The sequence below is a fragment of the Balaenoptera acutorostrata genome, chromosome 1, assembly GCF_949987535.1.
Source record: "Balaenoptera acutorostrata chromosome 1, mBalAcu1.1, whole genome shotgun sequence".
Taxonomy (NCBI): Eukaryota; Metazoa; Chordata; class Mammalia; order Artiodactyla; family Balaenopteridae; genus Balaenoptera; species Balaenoptera acutorostrata.
Genome location: NC_080064.1, coordinates 167,994,076 through 168,015,703, shown reverse-complemented (window position 1 = coordinate 168,015,703; position 21,628 = coordinate 167,994,076). Strand labels below are relative to the sequence as shown.

Sequence of the window (21,628 nt, the reverse complement as noted above, 5' to 3'; positions counted from 1 at the left end):
ATATGTGTTAGCATACGGTATTTGTTTTTCTCTTTCTGATTTACTTCATTCTGTATGACCGACTCTAGGTCCATCCACCTTACTACAAATAACTCAATTTTGTTTCTTTTTATGGCTGATTCCATAAAATATTCCATTGTATATATGTGCCACATCTTCTTTATCCATTCGTCTGTTGATGGACATTTAGGTTGATTCCATGTCCTGGCTATTGTAAATAGAGCTGCAGTGAACATTGTGGTACATGACTACTTTTGAATTATGGTTTTCTCAGGGTATATGCCCAGTAGTGGGATTGTTAGGTCGTATGGTAGTTCTATTTTTAGTTTTTTAAGGAACCTCCCTCCATACTGTTCTCCATAGTGGCTGTATCAATTTACATTCCCACCAACAGTGCAAGAGGATTCCCTTTTTCTCCACACCCTCTCCAGCATTTATTGTTTGCAGATTTTCTGAAGATGACATTCTAACTGGTGTGAAGTGATACCTCATTGTAGTTTTGATTTGCATTTCTCTCATGATTAGTGATGTTGAGCATCCTTTCATGTGTTTGTTGGCAATCTGTGTATCTTCTTTGGAAAATGTCTATTTAGGCCTTCTGCCCATTTTAATAATTTCTTTTTAAAAATGTCCTCCCAGTGTCTGATTTCTGAACAAGCTTTTGTTATGACACATTCATAAAATGGAAACTGCTTTTGTTCGATATTTATGACTATAGAGTAAGTTATTAGTAGCTAACATTCTTGTATTACTTGGTCTAAGAAAGTAGGGAGTAACATCCTGACTTTATATTCTTCATCTAGGTTCAGTATGCTGCTTATGTAACTGTGGGAGGTGTCACCTCTGTTATTAAGCTGATGTTTGCTGGACTTTTCTTTTTATTCTTTGTGAAGTTTGGCATTGGAAGGCAACTCCTCATAAAAGTAAGTAATATTTCTATGAAATTAGACCTTTAGAAGTATTTTCCATGAATTTTTGAAAATATCACTAAAGGTTTTTTTTTTTCCTTTAGTTTCCATGGCTCTTCTCCTTTGGTTATTTTTCAAAACAAGGTCCAACACAAAAACAGGTAACCCTTTCCTTTGTATCCAGGTCTCTAAAATAATATTTTTCTTTATTTCATTTTTACTTTTCCTCAGTGTAGTGAAAATAACAGCTAAGACCTGATGAAGCACTTACTGTGTTTCAGACACTCTTTTATGTTCTTTACATAAATTAGATTACTCAGTCTTTTTGAACAGTCCTTGAGGTGTTATCTCCATTTTACAAATGAGGAAAATGAGTCACAGAGAGGCTAAGAAATTTGCCAAAATCCTATAGTGAGTAAATGGCCAAGTTAGGATGAGAACCCAGCTATCTGGCTCCAGAAATTATATTCTCTTTACTTCATAGAGATTTCAAATACTTTTACTCTTCAATTTTTCTCCTTCATTACCTCCTCCTTTTTTACGTCCTCTCTCCCCCTCCCCCAAGCTTCCCTTCCCTTTCCTCTTTCACATACCCTGGATCCCCATGGTAGATAAGTTGAATTACCATCTGTCCGGTACCCTCAATATAACTGCTTCAGGCACTTCAGATTTCACGTGTAAAATCTAAACTTCTTTCCACCAAACCCTCTTCTTCCTTCTGTATTTCCCATCTCAGTTGGTGGCACTGTCATCTGCCCAGTCCTGAACGTAGGCATCATTCTAGATTTTTCTCCAAATCCATCACAACTACCTTAGTTCAGGCTCTTATCCCTCTTCTCTTCTCTCTCTCTCTCTTCCTTCTAATTGTGGTAAAATACACGACATAAAATTCCCCATCTTAACCATTTTTAAGTGTTCAGTGGTATCAAGTACTTTCATATTATTATACAACCATCACCACCATCCATTTCCAGAATTGTTTTCATCTTGCAAAACTGAAACTCCATACCCATTAAAAAAATAACTCTCCTTTCCCCTTTTTCCCCAGTTCCTGGCAAACACAATTCTACTTTGTGTCTATGAGTTTGACCACACTAGAACCTCATGAGTGGAATCATGCAGAATTTGTCCTTCTGTGATCAGCTTATTTTACATAGGATAATATCCTCAGAGTTCATCCATGTTGTAGCATGTGTCAGAACTTCCTTTCTTTTGAGGCCAAATAATATTCCATTGTATATAGGTTTATTTCTCAGTATCTTCAGAGGATTGGTTCCAGGATGCCCCACAGGTACCAAAATCCGTGATGCTCAAGTCCCTTATATAAAATAGCATAGTATTTTCATATAACTTATAGACATTGTCCTGTATACTTTAAATCATCTATAGATTACTTTATAATACCTATGTAAATACTATGTAAATAATTGTAAATGGTATGTTAATAGTTGGTGGCATGAGGCAAATTCAAGTTTTGCTCTTTGGAAATTTCTGGAAGTTTTTTCCTGAATAATTTGGATTTGACATTGGATGAGTCTGTGGACACAGAAATCATGAATATGGAGGGCTGATTGTATATACCATGTTTTGCTTATCCATTCATCTGTCCATAGACACTTGGGTTACTTCTATTTTTGTCTATTTTGAATAATGCCTTTATGAAATTGGGTGTGCAGATATCTCTTCAAGACCCTTCTTTCAGTTCTTTTGGGTATATTCCCAGAAATTCAATTGCTGGATCCTGTGGTAATTTTATTTTTAAATTTTTGAGGAACCAACAAACTATTTTCCACTGTAGCTGCACCATTTTACATTCCCACCAACTGTGCACAAAGGTTCCAATTTCTCCACATCCTTACCAACACTTGCTATTTCCTTTTTTTTTTTTTTTATAGTAGCCATCCTAATAGTTGTGAGGTGATCTCTCATTATGGTTTTGATTTGCAGTTCCCTAAATGATTAGTGATGTTGAACTTCTTTCCATGTGCTTATTGGCTTATTTGTATATCTTATTTAGAGAAATGTCTATTCATGTCGTTTGCCCATTTTTGTACTGTATTGTTGAGTTCGAGGAGCTCTGTATATATTCTGTATATTAATCCCTTATCAGATACGTGATTTGCAAATATTTTCTCCCAGTCTGTGGGGTTGTCTTTTCACTCTGTTAATAGTTCAGGCCCTTATCTTTCAGCTGAACTGTTCATAGCCTTCCTATGATTTCTTTCTAATTCATCTTCCCACTGCTGTATAAGAAATCTATGATGCAAATCTGACCCTGTTCCCGAGGATGGTTCAACATATGCAAGTCAGTCGGTGTGATACACCACATTAACAAAAGAGAAGACAAAAATCATAGGATCATCTCAATAGATGCAGAAAAAGCATTTGATAAAATTCAACATCCATTCATGATAAAAACTCTCACCAAAGTGGGTATAGAGGGAACATATCTCAACATAATAAAAGCCATTTACCACAAATGCATAGCCAACATAAAACTCAACAGTGAAAAGCTGAAAGCCTTCCCACTAAATTCAGGAACAAGACAGAGATGCCCACTCTCATCACTTCTGTTCAACATTGTATTGGAAGTCCTAGCCACTGCAGTCAGACAAGAAAAAGAAATAAAAGATATCCAAATTGGAAGGAAAGAGGTAAAATTGCAGATGACATGACACCCTATATAGGGAACCCTAAAGACTCCACACAGAAACTATTGGAACTAATAAATGAATTCAGCAAGGTAACAGGATACAAGATTAATATACAGAAATCTGTTGCAGTCCTTTACACTAACAATGAAATATCAGAAAGAAAAAGTAAAAAAAAAATCCCGTTTAAAATCTCATCAAAAAAAAAAAATAGGAATAAACTTAACCAAAGTGGTGAAAGACCTATATGATGAAAACTGTAAAACATTGATAAAGGAAATTGAAGATGATTCAAAGAAATGGAAAGATAGCCCATGCTCTTGGACTGGAAGAATTAATATTGTTAAAATGGCCATACTGTCCAAAGAAATCTACAGATTTAATGTCATCCCTATCAAATTACCCATGACATTTTTAACAGAACTAGAACGAATAATCCTAAAAATAATATGGAACCACAAAAGACGCAGAATTGCCAAAGCAATCCTGAGGAAAAAGAACAAAGCTGGAGCATAACCCTTCTAGACTTTAGACAATACTACAAAGCTATTGTAATCAAAACAGCGTGGTATTGGCACAAAAACAGACAGTTAGATCAATGGAACAGAATAGAGAGCCCAGAAATAAAACCACACACCTATAGGCAATTAATCTTTGACAAAAGAGGCAAGAATGTACAATGGAGAAAAGACAGTCTCTTCAGCAGGTGGTGTTGGGAAAGCTGGACAACTTCATGTGTCAATGAAATTAGAACACTCCCTCACACCATATACAAAAATAAGCTCAAAATGGTTTAAAGACCTAAATATAAGACATGATACCATAAAACTTCTACAAGAGAACCTGGGCAAAACATTCTTGGACATAAATCATAGCAATATTTTCTTAGATCTGTATTCCAAGGCAAAAGAAATAAAAACAAAAGTAAACAAATGGGACCTGATTAAACTTAAAACCTTTTGCACAGCAAAGCAAACCATCAGCAAAATGAAAAGACACCCTACAGACTGGGAGAAAACATTTGCAAACAATGCAGCCAAACGGGTTAATGTCCAAAATAAACAAACAGTTCATACAACTCAATATTTAAAAAAATCCAATTAAAAAATGGTCAAAAGATCTAAATAGACATTTCTCCAAAGAAGACATACATGTGGCCAAGAAGCACATGAAAAGATGCTCAACATCACTAATTATTAGAGAAATGACAAAACCACAATGAGCTATCACCTCACACCAGTCAGAATGGCTGTCATCAAAAAGTCTACAAATAATAAATGCTGGAGAGGGTGTGGAGGAAAGAGAAGCCTTCTACACTGTTGGGAATGTAAATTGGTGCAGCCACTATGGAAAACAGTATGGAGATTCCTTAAAAAACTAAAAATAGAGCTACCATATGATCCAGCAATCCCACTCCTGGGCATATATCCAGAAAAGAGGAAAACTCTAATTCAGAAAGATAAATGCACCCCAGTGTTCATAGCAGCACTGTTTACAATAGCTAAGACATGGAAACAACCCAAGTGCCCGTCAACAGACAATTGGTTTGAGGAGATGTGGTGTATATTACTCAGACATAAAGAATGAAATATTGCCGTTTGCATCAACGTGGATGGACCTAGAGAATACCATACTAAGTGAAGTAAGTCAGACAGAGAAAGACAAATATTACATGATATCACTTATATGTGGAGTCTAAAAATTGATACAAATGAATCTATATACAAAACAGAAACAGACTCAGACATAGAAAACAAATTTATGGTTACCAAAGGGGAAAGGGCGAATAAATTAGGAGAAGGGGATTAACAGCTACAAACTACTATACATAAAATAGATAAGCAACATGGATTTGCTATATAACACAAGGAACTATTTTCAATATCTTGTAATAACCTATAATGGAAAATAATGTGAAAAAAAATATATATACATGTATAACTAAATCACTTTGCTGTACACCTGAAACTAACAATACTGTAAATCAACTATACTTCAATAAACAATAAAATCTGACCCTGTTATCACCTTCTTTAAAATACTTCCCTGGCTTATTGCTTTGGCAATGACTCTTAGAACTGGGACTTTATATATCAGAATCACCCAGGGAGATTTTTTCAAATACATGTTTTGACCCTGGCATCTGGACATTCTGATTCAGTAGGTGTGGAGTGGGGCCTCGAAGGATAGGTCAGTGGTTCTCAGCTTTGGGAGAGAGCCCAAAACAGATGACCAGAGATGTGGGTTTGATTGGTGTGGAATGTGGCCTGGGCACTGGGCTTTTTGAAAACTCCCCAGTAATGTTAATGCACTTCCAAGGTTGTGAATCACTGATATGGAGGTAGGAAGGTTCTGGGTGAGGTTTGGGTTATTTTGGTTCACACTCCTAGAGCACCAGTGACTGAAGTCCATCTCTGCAGATGTGAGGCCCTTCATGAGCTAGACCTGGATAGCAGATAGGCTTTTTTTTTTTTTAATGCCAACTCTGATTAATTGGTAGTAGCATCCTAGAGACTGTGTTGAAAATTGTCTCATACTGAATGTGTCAAGCCTGAGAGGGTAACGATCAGATAGCATGTGTGCCTCAGGCAGGGGAGGAGACAAGTACAGCCTGTGTGTCTGACTTTCTTCACACCACTGACACGTTAATGCCACCCTGTTCCTCTTCAGTTGTATGTTCTAGCCATGTTAGACTGCGATCCACCATGCTACTGCATCCCTTCTCGACTTTTTCCCCTGAAAGGGGTTCTTGAGTTAAAAATTAGGAACCAGTGGTATAGGAGCAGTGTAAGTGTGAAAAGAAGGAAGAGCTTACAATGGTCCTGATTCCAGTGCTGAAACTTACTAATCGTTATATGGGTTCTTAACACTGTTCAGATTTATCAGGGCCAGAAGAATTGGTTACTCACTGTAACTAATTCACAAGAGCCTGAGGTATATAAGCCAGAATGCAATTAATTAACTTAATCAGAAATATATCTGTTACGTAGGTAAGATAATTTCAGGACAAGGCATTGTCCTGCTTACTTATTCTCTCCATTTAAGCAAATTACAGAAGACAATTCACTTTTTTTTTTTTGGTGGAATCAGTCTTCACAAGAGATGGACTACAGTTCAGGTAGCCTGGAAGAGTTATCCTCTTCCTTAGACATGTTTGGACAGGAAAAATCAATAACTTCTCTCCCCTTTTGTTTCCTCTTTTCCTTTCTTCTCTACTTGCCAACACTAATTCTGGGAGATTTAGTGTATAGTGAACTATCAATCAGGCCTTGAAAGGCCTGGATGCCATCCTATTATTTGATTTTTTTCATCCTATTATATTAAGATAATCTCTGCTCGGATCTCATGAACTCACGCACAATTTATAATGTAATGCTCAGGCATTTATAAGGCTACATGTTGTAGGATGAAGTGAGGGAAATGGGAAGGAAAAGTGGTCATGCCTGAGAAAGCTGCCAAATATCTTTGCTCCAAGAAAGTCCACTTGGTTTCTTTTGTGAAACTTATCCAACTTGGCTTCCTCCTATTTTTATTTGGAATTCATCTTCTTTGGTATTGGCCTTTGACAGCATATGACCTTGTACATACATGAGTAGATGAATCTATTGCTACTTTTAAATAATAGTTACCTAATTTTGATAAATGTACTGAAAAGCTCCTATCTTTATTTTTTATTCAATTTATTTAATCTAAAAAAAATATCCAGTTCATTGATTTCTTCCACCCCTACCCCCTGCCTCTGACAACCACCTATCTGTTTTCTGTATATATGACCTTAATATATATATGCGCACGCACACACACACACATATATACACACTGCATTTTCTTTATCCATTAGTGGACATTTAGGTTGTTTCCACGTCTTGGCTATTGTAAATAATGCCGTAGTGAACATGGGGTTGCATATATTTTTTTCAAATTAGTGTGTTTGTTTTCTTCAAATAAATATCTGGAAGTGGACTTGCTGGATCATATGCTAGTTCTGTTTTTAATTTTTTGAGGAACCTCCATACTCTATAGTGGCATTCAATTTACATACCCACCAACAATTCACAAGGGTTCCTTTTTCTCCACATCAACACTTATTTGTCTTTTTTGATAATAGCTATTCTGACAGGTGTGAGGTGATATCTCATTACAGTTTTGATTTGCATTTCCCTGATGATTAGTGATATTGAGCATATTTTCATGTGTCTGTTGGCCATCTGTATATATTTTTTGGAAAAATGTCTATTCCATTCCACTGCCCATTTTTTTTTATAACTTTTTAAAAAAAATATTATCATTTTAACATTTTTAAAAAATGATTTATTTATTTATTTACTTATTTATTTATTTATTTATTTTTGGCTGTGTTGGGTCTTCGTTTATGTGCGAGGGCTTTCTCTAGTTGCGGCAAGCGGGGGCCACTCTTCATCGCGGTGCACGGGCCTCTCATTATCGCGGCCTCTCTTGTTGCGGACCACAGGCTCCAGACGCGCAGGCTCAGTAGTTGTGGCTCATGGGCCTAGTTGCTCCGTGGCATGTGGGATCTTCCCAGACCAGGGCTCAAACCCGTGTCCCCTGCATTGGCAGGCAGATTCTCAACCACTGCGCCACCAGGGAAGCCCTGCCCATTTTTAATCAGGTTGTTTGGGGTTTTGTTGATGTTGAGTTGTATACGTTCTTTGTATATTTTAGTTATTAACCCCTTACTAGATACATTGTTTGCAAATATCTTCTTCCATTCAGTAGGCAGTCTTTTTGTTTTGTTGATAGTTTCCTTCACGGTGCAAAATTCAATTTAATGTAGTCCCACTTGTTTGTTTTTGCTTTTGTTTCCCTTGACTGAGGAGACATATCCAGTAAAATATTGCTAAGACCAATGTCAAAGAGCATACTACTTATATTTTCTTCTAGAGATTTTTGTGGTTTCAGGTTTTACACTTAAGTTTTTAATCTACTTTGAGTTTATTTTTCTATATGGTGTGAGACAGTAGTCCAGTTTGATTTTTTGCAGTAGCTGTCCAGTTTTCCCAACACAGTTTATTAAAGAGGTTGTCTTTCCTGTTGTATATTCTTGCCTCCTTTGTCGTAGATTAACTGAACATGTAAGTGTGGGATTATCTCTGAGCTCTCTATTCTGTTCCATTGATCTATGCGTCTGTTTTTTGCTGCCAGTACCATACTGGGTTTTTTGGTTTGTTTGTTTTTGTTTTTCGTTTTTTTGGCCATGCCACGCAGCTTGCGGGATCTTAGTTCCCTGACCAGGAATCAAACCTGTGCCCCCTGCAGTGGAAGCATGGAGTCCTAACTGCTGGACCACCAGGGAATTCCCAGTACCATACTGTTTTGATTACCTTTGTAGTATAGTTTGAAATTAGGGAAGATGACACTTCCAGCTTTGTTGTTCTTTCTCAGGATTATTTTGACTGTTTGAGGTCTTTTGACGTCACAATTAAGAATTATTTGGTCTTGGTCTGTGAAAAATGCCATTGGTATTTTGATAGGTATTGCATTCATTCTCTAGATTGCCTTGGGTAGTATTGTCATTTTAACAATATTAATTCTTACAATCCACAAGCATGGTTTATCTTTCTATGTGTCGTCTTCAGTTTCTTTCATCAGCATCTTATGATTTTTAAAGTATTTTACCTCATTGGTTAGATTTTTACTAGGTATTATTCCTTTTGATGCGATTGTAAATGAGATTGTTTTCTTAATCTCTTTCTGATTGTTTGTTGTTAGTGTATAGAAATACAACAGATTTCTGTATATTAACTTTGTATCATATCCTGCAATTTTACTAAATTCATTTATTAGTTTTAATAGTTTTTTGGTGGCATCTTTAGGATCTGTTGTATGTAGTATTGTGACCTCTGCAAACAGTGACAGTTTTACTTCTTTCTTTCCAATTTAGATTCCTTGTATTTCTTTTCTTGTCTGATTGTTGTGGCTAGGACTTCCAATACTGTGTTGAATAAAAGTGGCAAGAGTAGGCACTCTTGTTCCTGATGTTAGAGGAAATGCCTTCAGATTTTCACCATTGAGGATGATGTTAGCTATGGACTTGTCATATATGGCCTTTATTATGTTGAAGTATGTTCCCTGTATACCCAGCATGTTCCCTGTATACTCTGTATCACAATGATTGATTTGCAGTTATTGAATTATCCTTACATCCCAGGATAAATCCCACTTGATCATGGTATATGATTCTTTTAATGTATTGTTGAATTCAGTTTGCTAACATTTTGTTGAGGATTTTTGCATCTGTGTTCATCAATGATATTGGCTTGTAATTTTCTTTTGTTGTGATATCTTTGTCTGGTTTTGGTATCAGGGTGATGCATGTTCATAGAATGACTTTGGAAGCATTTCTTCCTCTGCATTTTTTTGGGATAGTTTGAGAAGGTTAGGCATTAACTTTTCTTAAATGTTTGGTAGAATTCACCTGTGAAGCCTTCTGGTACTGGACTTTTGTTTATTGGGAGTTGAGGGTTTTTTATTTTTTATTTTTTATTTTTTAACATCTTTATTGAAGTATAATTGTTTTACAATGGTGTGTTAGCTTGTGCTTTATAACAAAGTGAATCAGTTATACATATACATATGTTCCCATATCTCTTCCCTCTTGCGTCTCCCTCCCTCCCACCCTCCCTATCCCCCCGCCAGGTGGTCACAAAGCACCGAGCTGATCTCCCTGTGCTATGTGGCTGCTTCCCACTAGCTATCTGTTTTACATTTGGTAGTGTATATATGTCCATGCCACTCTCTCACCCTGTCACATCTTACCCCTCCCCCTCCCCATATCCTCAAGTCCATTCTCTAGTAGGTCTGTGTCTTTATTCCCGTCTTGCCACTAGGTTCCTCATGACCTTTTTTTTTTTCCCGTAGATTCCATATATATGTGTTAACATAATATATTTGTTTTTCTCTTTCTGACTTACTTCACTCTGTATGACAGACTCTAACTCCATCCACCTCACTACAAATACCTCCATTTCATTTCTTTTTATGGCTGAGTAATATTCCGTTGTATATATGTGCCACATCTTCTTTATCCATTCATCCGATGATGGACACTTAAGTTGCTTCCGTGTCCTGGCTATTGTAAATAGAGCTGCTATGAACATTTTGGTACATGACTCTTTTTGAATTATGGTTTTCTCAGGGTATATGCCCAGTAGTGGGATTGCTGGGTCATATGGTAGTTCTATTTTTAGTTTTTAAAGGAACCTCCATACTGTTCTCCATAGTGGCTGTATCAATTTAAATTCCCACCAGCAGTGCAGGAGTGTTCCCTTTCCTCCACACCCTCTCCAGCATTTATTGTTTGTAGATATTTTGATGATGGCCATTCTGACCAGTGTGAGATGATATCTTATTGTAGTTTTGATTTGCATTTCTCTAATGATTAATGATGTTGAGCATTCTTTCATGTGTCTGTTGGCAATCTGTATATCTTCTTTGGAGAAATGTCTATTTAGGTCTTCTGCCCATTTTTGGATTGGGTTGTTTGTTTTTTTTGTTATTGAGCTGCATGAGCTGCTTGTAAATCTTGGAGATTAATCCTTTGTCAGTTGCTTCATTTGCAAATATTTTCTCCCATTCTGAGGGTTGTCTTTTGGTCTTGTTTATGGTTTCCTTTGCTGTGCAAAAGCTTTTAAGTTTCATTAGGTCCCATTTGTTTATTTGTGTTCTTATTTCCATTTCTCTAGGAGTTGGGTCAAAAAGGATCTTGCTGTGATTTATGTCATAGAGTGTTCTGCCTATGTTTTCCTCTAAGAGTTTGATAGTGTCTGGCCTTACATTTAGGTCTTTAATCCATTTTGAGTTTATTTTTGTGTATGGTGTTAGGGAGTGTTCTAATTTCATACTTTTACATGTACCTGTCCAGTTTTCCCAGCACCACTTATTGAAGAGGCTGTCTTTTCTCCATTGTATATGCTTGCCTCCTTTATCAATGATAAGGTGACCATATGTGCGTGGGTTTATCTCTGCTTTCTATCCTGTTCCATTGATCTATGTTTCTGTTTTTGTGCCAGTACCATACTGTCTTGATTACTGTAGCTTTGTAATATAGTCTGAAGTCAGGGAGCCTGATTCCTCCAGCTCCATTTTTCATTCTCAAGATTGCTTTGGCTATTCGGGGTCTTTTGTGTTTCCATACAAATTGTGAAATTTTTTGTTCTAGTTCTGTGAAAAATGCCAGTGGTAGTTTGATAGGGATTGCATTGAATCTGTAGATTGCTTTGGGTAGTAGAGTCATTTTCACAATGTTGATTCTTCCAATCCAAGAACATGGTATATCTCTCCATCTATTTGTATCATCTTTAATTTCTTTCATCAGTGTCTTATACTTTTCTGCATACAGGTCTTTTGTCTCCTTAGGTTGGTTTATTCCTAGATATTTTATTCTTTTTGTTGCAATGGTAAATGGGAGTGTTACCTTAATTTCTCTTACAGATTTTTCATCATTAGTGTATAGGAATGGAAGAGATTTCTGTGCATTAATTTTGTATCCTGCAACTGTACCAAATTCATTGATTAGCTCTAGTAGTTTTCTGGTGGCATTTTTAGGATTCTCTATGTATAGTATCATGTCATCTGCAGACAGTGACAGTTTTACTTCTTCTTTTCCAATTTGTATTCCTTTTATTTCTTTTTCTTCTCTGATTGCCGTGGCTAGGACTTCCAAAACTATGTTGAATAATAGTGGTGAGAGTGGGCAACATTGTCTTGTTCCTGATCTTAGTGGAAATGGTTTCAGTTTTTCACCATTGAGGACAATGTTGGCTGTGGGTTTGTCATATATGGCCTTTATTATGTTGAGGAAAGTTCCCTCTATGCCTACTTTCTGCAGGGCTTTTATCATAACTGGGTGTTGAATTTTGTCAAAAGCTTTTTCTGCATCTATTGAGATGATCATATGGTTTTTCTCCTTCAATTTGTTAATATGATGTAACACGTTGTTTCATTTACGTATATTGAAGAATCCTTGCATTCCTGGAATAAACCCCACTTGATCATGGTGTATGATCCTTTTAATGTGCTGTTGGATTCTGTTTGCTAGTATTTTGTTGAGGATTTTTGCGTCTATGTTCATCAGTGATATTGGCCTGTAGTTTTCTTTCTTTGTGATATCTTTGTCTGGTTTTGGTGTCAGGGTGATGGTGGCCTCGTAGAATGAGTTGGGGAGTGTTCCTCCCTCTGCAATATTTTGGAAGAGTTTGAGAAGAATAGGTGTTAGCTCTTCTCTAAATGTTTGATAGAATTCGCCTGTGAAGCCATCTGGTCCTGGGCTTTTGTTTGTTGGAAGATTTTTAATCACAGTTTCAATTTCAGTGCTTGTGATTGGTCTGTTCATATTTTCTATTTCTTCCTGGTTCAGTCTCGGCAGGTTGTGCATTTCTAAGAATTTGTCCATTTCTTCCAGGTTGTCCATTTTGTTGGCATAGAGTTGCTTGTAATCTCTCATGATCGTTTGTATGTCTGCAGTGTCAGTTGTTACTTCTCCTTTTTCATTTCTAATTCTATTGATTTGAGTCTTCTCCCTTTTTCTGTTAATGAGTCTGGCTAATGGTTTATCAATTTTGTTTATCTTCTCAAAGAACCAGCTTTTAGTTTTATTGGTCTTTGCTATTGTCTCCTTCATTTCTTTTTCATTTATTTCTGATCTGATCTTTATGATTTCTTTCCTTCTGCTAGCTTTGGGGTTTTTTTGTTCTTCTTTCTCTGATTGCTTTAGGTGCAAGGTTAGGTTGTTTATTCAAGATGTTTCCTGTTTCTTTATGTAGGCTTGTATTGCTATAAACTTCCCTCTTAGAACTGCTTTTGCTGCATCCCATAGGTTTTGGGTCGTCGTGTCTCCATTGTCATTTGTTTCTAGGTATTTTTTGATTTCCCCTTTGATTTCTTCAGTGATCACTTCGTTATTAAGTAGTGTATTGTGTAGCCTCCATGTGTTTGTATTTTTTACAGATCTTTTCCTGTAATTGATATCTAGTCTCATAGCGTTGTGGTCAGAAAACATACTTGATACAATTTCAATTTTCTTAAATTTACTGTGGCTTGATTTGTGACCCAAGATATGATCTATCCTGGAGAATGTTCCATGAGCACTTGAGAAAAAGGTGTATTCTGTTGTTTTTGGGTGGAATGTCCTATAAATATCAATTAAGTCCATCTTGTTTAATGTATCATTTAAAGCTTGTGTTTCCTTATTTATTTTCATTTTGGATGATCTGTCCATTGGTGAAAGTGGGGTGTTAAAGTCCCCTACTATGATTGTGTTACTGTTGATTTCCCCTTTTATGGCTGTTAGTAGTTGCATTATGTATTGAGGTGCTTCTATGTTGGGTGCATAAATATTTACAATTGTTATACCTTCTTCTTGGATCTATCCCTTGATCATTATATAGTGTCCTTCTTTGTCTCTTGTAATAGTCTTTATTTTAAAGTCTATTTTGTCTGATATGAGAATTGCTACCCCAGCTTGTTGTTTTTGGTATCTATCCCCAGTGGCTAAGGTTGGTTCAGTGGGTTGTGTAGGCTTCCTGGTGGAGGGGACTAGTGCCTGTGTTCTGGTGGATGAGGCTGGATCTTGTCTTTCTGGGGGGCACGTCCACGTCTGGTGGTGTGTTTTGGGGTGTCTGTGGCCTTATTATGATTTTAGGCAGCCTCTCTGCTAATGGATGGGGCTGTGTTCCTGTCTTGCTAGTTGTTTGGCATAGGGTGTCCAGCACTGTAGCTTGCTGGTCGTTGAGTGAAGCTGGGTCTTGATACTGAGATGGAGATCTCTGAGAGATTTTACTGTTTGGTATTACGTGGAGCTGGGAGGTCTCTTGTGGACCAGTGTCCTGAAGTTGGCTCTCCCACCTCAGAGGCACAGCCCTGATGCCTGGCTGCAGCACCAAGAGCCTTTCATCCACACGGCTCAGAATAAAAGGGAGAAAAAATAGAAAGAAAGAAAGAAAGAGGATAAAATAAAATAAAATAAAATAAAGCTATTATAATAAAAAATAAGAAAAAAATTATTAAAAAATTGATTAAGAAAAATTTTTTTTAAAATTTTAAAATAAGTTTATTAATTTTTTATATTAAAAAATAAGAAAAAAATTATTAAGAAAAAAATTTAAGAGAAAAAATTTTTTAAATTTTTAAAATAAAAAATAAGAAAAAATTAAGAAAAAAAATTTTTTTAATTTTTTAAAATAAAAAATAAGAAAAAATTATTAAGAAAAAATTTTTAAAAATTTTTTAAAATAAAAAAGAAGGAAAAAAATTATTAAGAAAAAATTTATTAAGAAAAAATAAATTTTTAAGTAAAAAAAAAAAAAAAAAAGGATGGACCGAACCCTAGGACAAATGGTGAAAGCAAAGCTACACACTCAAAATCTCACCCAGAAGCATACACATATACACTCACAAAAAAAGGAAAAGGGGAAAAATTAATATATCCTGCTCCCAAAGTCCACCTCCTGAATTTGGGATGATTCGTTGTCTATTCAGGTATTCAACAGATGCAGGTACATCAAGTTGTTTGTGGAGCTTTAATCCGCTGCTTCTGAGGCTGCTGGGAGAAATTTCCCTTTCTCTTCTTTGTTCGTACAGCTCCCGGGGTTCAGCTTTGGATTTGGACCCGCCTCTGTGTGTAGGTCACCTGAGGGCGTCTGTTCTTCGCTCACACAGGACGGAGTTAAAGGAGCAGCTGCTTTGGGGGCTCTGGCTCACTCAGGGGGGGTGGGGGGAGGGAAGGGTATGGATGCGGGGCGAGCCTGCGGCGGCAGAGGCCAGCGTGACGTTGCAACAGCCTGAGGCGCGCCGTGCGTTCTCTTGGGAAAGTTGTCCCTGGATCACGGGAGCCTGGCAGTGGCGGGCTGCACAGGCTCCCGGGAGGGGCGGTGTGGATAGTGACCTGTGCTTGCACACAGGCTTCTTGGTGGCGGCAGCAGCAGCCTTAGTGTCTCATGCCTGTCTCTGGGGTCCGCGCTGATAGCCGCGGCTCGCGCCCGTCTCTGGAGCTCGTTTAGGCGGCGCTCTGAATCACCTCTCCTTGCGTGCCGCGAAGCAAAGAGGCAAGGAAAAGTCTCTTGCCTCTTCGGCAGCTGCAGACTTTTTCCCAGGCTCCCTCCCGGCTAGCTGTGGTACGCTAACCCCTTCAGGCTGTGTTCACGCCGCCAACCCCAGTCCTCTCCCTGCGATCTGACCGAAGCCCGAAGCCCGAGCCTCAGCTCTCAGCCCCCGCCCGCCCCGGCGGGTGAGCAGACAAGCCTCTCGGGCTGGTGAGTGCTGCTCGGCACCGATCCTCTGTGCGGGAATCTCTCCGCTTTGCCCTCCGCACCCCTGTGGCTGCGCTCTCCTCTGTGGCTCCGAAGCTTCCCCCCTCTGCCACCCGCAGTCTCCGCCCGCGAAGGGGCTTCCTAGTGTGTGGAAACCTTTCCTCCTTCACAGCTCCCTCCCACTGGTGCAGGTCCCGTCCCTATTCTTTTGTCTCTGTTATTTCTTTTTTCTTTTGCCCTACCCAAGTACGTGGGGAGTTTCTTGCCTTTTGGGAGGTCTGACGTCTTCTGCCAGCGTTCAGTGGGTGTTCTGTAGGAGCAGTTCCATGTGTAGATATATTTCTAATGTATCTGTGGGAAGGAAGGTGATCTCTGCGTCTTACTCTTCCGCCATCTTGCCCAGACCCCCCTGAGGGTTTTTTAAATTACTGATTCAGTTTCATTCCTGGTAACCAGTCTGTTTATATTTTCTATTTTTTCTTGATTCCATCTTGGGAGATTGTACATTTCTAGGAGTTCATCCATTTCTTCTATATTGTCCATTTTATTCACATGCAGTTTTTTCAGAAATCTTCTATGATCCCTTGTGTTTCTGTGATGTCAATTGTAACTTCTCCTTTTTCAGTTCTGATTTTGTTTATTTGAGCTCTCTTTCTTTCATGATGAGTCTGGCTAAAAGTTTATTAATTTTGTTTATCTGTCCAAAGAATCAGCTCTTAGTTTCATTGATCTTTTCTATTGTTGTTGTAGCCTCTATTTCATTTATTTCTGCCCTGATCTTTATGATTTCTTTCCTTCTGCTAACTTTGAGTCTTGTTTGTTCTTATTTTTCTAGTTCCTTTAGGTGTAAAGTTAGGTTATTTACTTGAATTTTGTTTGTTTGTTTGTTTCCTGAGGTTGGCTTGTAGTGCTGTAAGCTTCCCCCTTAGAACTGCTTTTCCTGTGTCCTATAGATTTTGGATTGTTGTGTTTCCATTTTCATGTGTCTCCAGGTATTTTTTTGATATCCTGTTTCTTCATTAAGCCATTTGTTGTTTAGTAGCATGTTGTTTATCCTCCACATGTTTGATTTTTGCAGTTTTTTCCTTATAGTTGATTTCTGGTTTCATAGTGTTGTGGTTGGAAAAGATGCTTGATATGATTTCAGTTTTCTTAAATTTACCAAGGCTTATTCAGTGGCCTAGCATGTGATCTATACTGGAGAATGTCCGTGTGCACTTGGAAAGAATGTGTATTCTGCTGCTTTTGGATGGATTGCTTTGTATATATCTATTAAGTTCATCTAGTCTAATATGTCATTTAAGGCCAGCATTTCCTTATTGATTTTCTGTTTGTGTGATCTGTTCATTGATGTTAGTGAGGTGTTAAAGTCCCCTACTATGATTGTGTTACTGTCAGTTTCTCCTTGTATGTGTGTTAAGATTTGCTTTATGTATTTAGGTACTCCTATGTTGGGTTGTTGTTTTATCCTCTTGTTGGATTGGTCCCTTTCTACTTAGTAATATCCATCTTTATCTCTTGTTATAGTCTTGGTTTTAAAGTCTATTTTCTCTGATATAAGTATTGCTACTCTGGCTTTCTTTTCATTTTTCTTCACATGGAGTACCGTTTTCCATTCCCTCACTTTCAGTCTATGTGTGTCTTTATATCTGAAGTGAGTCTCTTGTAGGTAGCATATATATGGGTCTTGTTTATGTATCCATTCAGTCACTCTACGTCTTTTGAGTAGAGCATTTAGTCCATTTACATTTACTGTAATTATTGATAGGTATGTACTTACTACCATTTTGTTAATTGTTTTCTGGTTGTTTTTGTAGTTTTTTTGTTTGTTTCTTCTTTTTCTCTCTTCCCATGTAATTTGATGACTATCTTTAGTGTTATGTTTGGATCTCTTTCTTTTTTGTGTGTGTGTGTATCTATTATAGATTTGTGGTTTGGGGTTACCATGAGGTTTATATATAGCAACCTGTATATATTTGTGATTATTATAAGTTACTGATCTCTTTAAGTTTGAACACATTTCTAACAACTCTGCATTTTTACTCCGCCCTACCCCATGTTAATGTTTTTGAAATCTTATTTTACATCTTTTTATTTTGTGTATCCCTTAACTACTTACTGTAAAAATAGGTGATTTTACTACTTTTGTCCTTTAACTTTTCTGCTAGCTTTACAAGTAGTTGGTCTATTACCTTTACTATATATTTGCCTTTACCAATGAGATTTTTCCTTTCATAATTTTTATATTTCTAGTTGTAGTCTTTTCTTTTCCACTTAGAAAGGTCCCTTTAATGTTTCTTATAAAGCCTGTTTAGTGGTGCTGAACTCTTTTAGCTTTTTGCTTGTCTGTAAAACTTCTCTTTAAATCTGAATGATAGCCTTGCTGGGTAGAGTATTCTTGGTTGTAGGTTTTTTCCTTTCATTACTTTAAAATGTGTCATGCCACTCCCTTCTTCCTGGCAAAGTTTATGCTGAAAAGTCAGCTGATAGCCTTACGGGAGTTACCTTGTACGTAACTGGTTGCTCTTCTCTTTCTGCTTTTAAGAGTCTCTCTTCATCTTTAATTTTTACCATCTTAATCACAGTATGTCTTGGTGTAGATATCTTTGGGTTCATCTTGTTTGGAACTCTCTGTGTTTTCTGGGCTTGGATATCTGTTTCCTTTCCTAAGTTAGAGAGGTTTTCAGCTATTTTTTCTTCAGATAAGTTCTCCCCCTTTCTCCTTCTGGTACCCCTGTAATGCAAATATTAGTAAATTAGTACATTAGTACCTAGAGGTATCTTTAACTGTTCTCATTTTTAAACATTGTCTTTTCTGTTCAGCTTGGATGATTTCCACTACTCTCAGTTTACTGATCTGTTCTGTATCTTTAATCTACTGATGATTTCTTCTCATGTATTTTTTATTTCAGTTATTACATTCTTCATCTATGTTTGGTTCTTCTTTATATTTTCGAACTCTTTGTTAGACTTCTCACTGTGTTCATCCGTTCTTCTCCCAAGCATCTTTGAGTACCTTTATGATCATTATCTTGAACTCTTTATCAAGTAGATTGCTTATCTCCACTTATCTTAGTTCTTCTGGTGTTTTATTTTGTTCTTTTTTGGAACACATTCCTCTGTTGCCTCCTTTTGCCTATGTCTCTGTTTTTTATTTCTGTGTATGATATTAGGTAAGTCAGTTACATTTTGCAATCCTGGAGAATGGCCTCCTGTAGGAGACTTTCAGTGGGGCCTAGCAGCATACTCCCCACTGTTCACCGGAGCTATATGCTCTAGAGGTGCCCCCTATGTGGGCTGTATGGGCCTTTCTTTGGTGGCGGGGCTGACTACTGTGGGCACACTAGTAGGCAGAGCTGGCCCCCAGATGGCTGCCAGGCCCTGCCTCATGCTGAGGCTACTGCCCCTCTGGTGGGCATGGCCTGGTCCTGGAAAGGCTGGCTGCAGGGCCCTGGGGGTCCTGGGCTGGTACCAGCCTGATAGTAGGTGTGGCCAAGTCATGGCATGCTGCGCCAGGTATCCAGGGGGCTCAGGCTGGTGCCACCCCCCTGGGGTGAGCAGTACTGGATCCCAACATAGCTGGCTGCAGGACCCAGGGAGTCCCAGGGCTGGTATTGGTCTGCTACTGGGCAGGGAAGTACCTGGTGCTAATGAGATAGAGGGAGGACCCCAAAATGGCGCTTGCCAGCACCAGTGTCCTCATGGCAGAACAGGTGCCCCAAAATGGCTCCCATTAGCATCTCTGTCCCCAGAGGGAGTCCCAGTTCCCTTCTGCCTCCCCGGAAGGCTCTCCAAGATCAGCAAGTGGGTTGACCTGGGCTCCTTTCATATTACTACCTCTGCATTGGATTTCAGAGCATGGGAGATTTTGTGTGAGTCCTTTAAGAGTGTAATCTCTGTTTCCTATGGCCCTCCAGCTCTCTGTGTGCAAGCCCTGCTAGCCTTCAAAGCCAGATGTTCTGGGGGCTTGTTTTCCTGGTACAGGACCCTCGGGCTGGGGAGAGCCCAGTGTGAGGCTCAGACCCCTCGCTCCCTGGGGAGAATGCCTGTAATTGTGATTATCCTCCCATTTGGGGGTTGCCTACCTGGGAGTTTGGGTCTTGCCTACACTGCATCTCCGCTTCTCCTACCCATCTTGTTGTGGTTTCTTCTTTATATCTTTAGTTGTTGAAAATCTTTTTTGCTAGTCTTCAGGTTGTTCTCATTGATAGTTGCTCTGTACATAGTTATAATTTTGGTGTGTCCAGGGACTTCCTAAACTCCACCATCTTGGTCATTCCTCTATTTCTAGTTTTTTGATGGTAGCCATTCTGACAGGTGTGAGGTGATATCTCATTGTGGTTTGATGTGCATTTCCCTCATGATTAATGATGTAGAGCATCTTTTCATGCACCTATTGGCCATCTGTATGTCTTCTTTGGAAAAATGTCTTCCGATCTTCTGCCCATTTTTCAGTTCGAGTGTTTGGTTTTTGCTAGTGAGTTGTATGAATTCTTTATATTTTGGGGGTAATAGCCACTTATCAGATATGTGATTTGTAATATTTTCTCCCATTTAGTAGGTTGCCTTTTCATTTTGTTCATGGTTGCCTTTGCTGCACAGAAGCGTTTTACTTTGATGTAATCTTACTTGTTTATTTTTGCTTTTGTTTCTGTTTCTGGTGTCAAGTTCAGAAAAAGCATCTTTAATACCTGTGTCAAGGAACTTACTGCCTATGTTTTCTTCTAGGAGATCTATGGTTTCAGGTCTTATATTCAAGTCTCTAATCCATTTTGAGTTCATTTTTATGTATGGTGTAAGAAGCAATCCAGTTACATTTTTTCAACACCATCTGTTGAAGAGACTGTCCTTTCCCCATTGAATATTCTTGGCTCCTTTGTCATAAATTAATTGACCACATATGTGTGGGTTTATGTCTGGGCTCTCTGTGCTGTTCTATTGATCTATGTGCCTGTTTTTATGCCAATACCATACTGTTTTAATTACTATAGCATTGTAATATTGTTTGAAATCAGGGAGCATGATACCTCCAGCTTCGTTCTTCTTGCAAAGATTTCTTTGGCTATTTGGAGTCTTTCCTGGTTTTATATAGACTTTAGGATTTATTGTTCTAGTTCTGTTAAATATGCCATTGGTATTTTGATAGGGATTGCATTGAATCTGTAGATTGCTTTGGGTAGTGTGCACATTATAATGATGTTCTTTGAATCCATGAGCATGGACTGTCTTTCCATTTATTTGGGTCTTCTTCAATTTCTTTTGTTAATGTCATGTAGTTTTCAGCATGTAGGTCTTTCACCTCCTTGGTTATATTTATTCCTAGATGTTTTATTCTTTTTGATACATTTGTAAACAGGATTGCTTTCTTAATATTTCTTTCTGCTAGTTCATTAATGCATAGAAATGAAACAGATTTTTGGGTGTTGATTTTGTATCCCATGACTTTACTGAATTCATTTTAGTTCTGATTTTTTGATGGAGTCTTTAGGGTTTTCTATACATAACATCATGTCATCTGCAAATAGTGATGGTATTACTTCTTCCTTTCCAATTTGGATACCTTTTATTTCATTTTCTTGCCTAACTGCTCTGGATAGAACTTTCAATACCATGTTGAATACTATCGACAAGAGTGGGCACTCTTGTCTTGTTCCTGACCATATAAGAAAAGCTTTCAGCTTTTCACCATTGAGTATGATGTTAGCAATGGGTTTGTCATGTATGACCTTTATTATGTTGAAGTATATCCACTCTATATACCCACTTTGCTGAGACTTTTTATCATAAATGGATGTTGAATTTT

General features: G+C 37.9%; 1 protein-coding gene across 1 annotated transcript in view; it reads left to right on the top strand.

The window, feature by feature from the left end:
- SCCPDH (saccharopine dehydrogenase (putative)) overlaps positions 1 to 21,628 on the top strand; it is a 46,905-nt gene that overhangs the window by 20,658 nt on the left and 4,619 nt on the right. The window contains exons 8-9 of the mRNA XM_007167176.2: positions 804 to 923; positions 1,013 to 1,069. Coding sequence (XP_007167238.2) covers positions 804 to 923; positions 1,013 to 1,069 — 177 coding nt within the window. The remainder of the gene's footprint in view (positions 1 to 803; positions 924 to 1,012; positions 1,070 to 21,628) is intronic.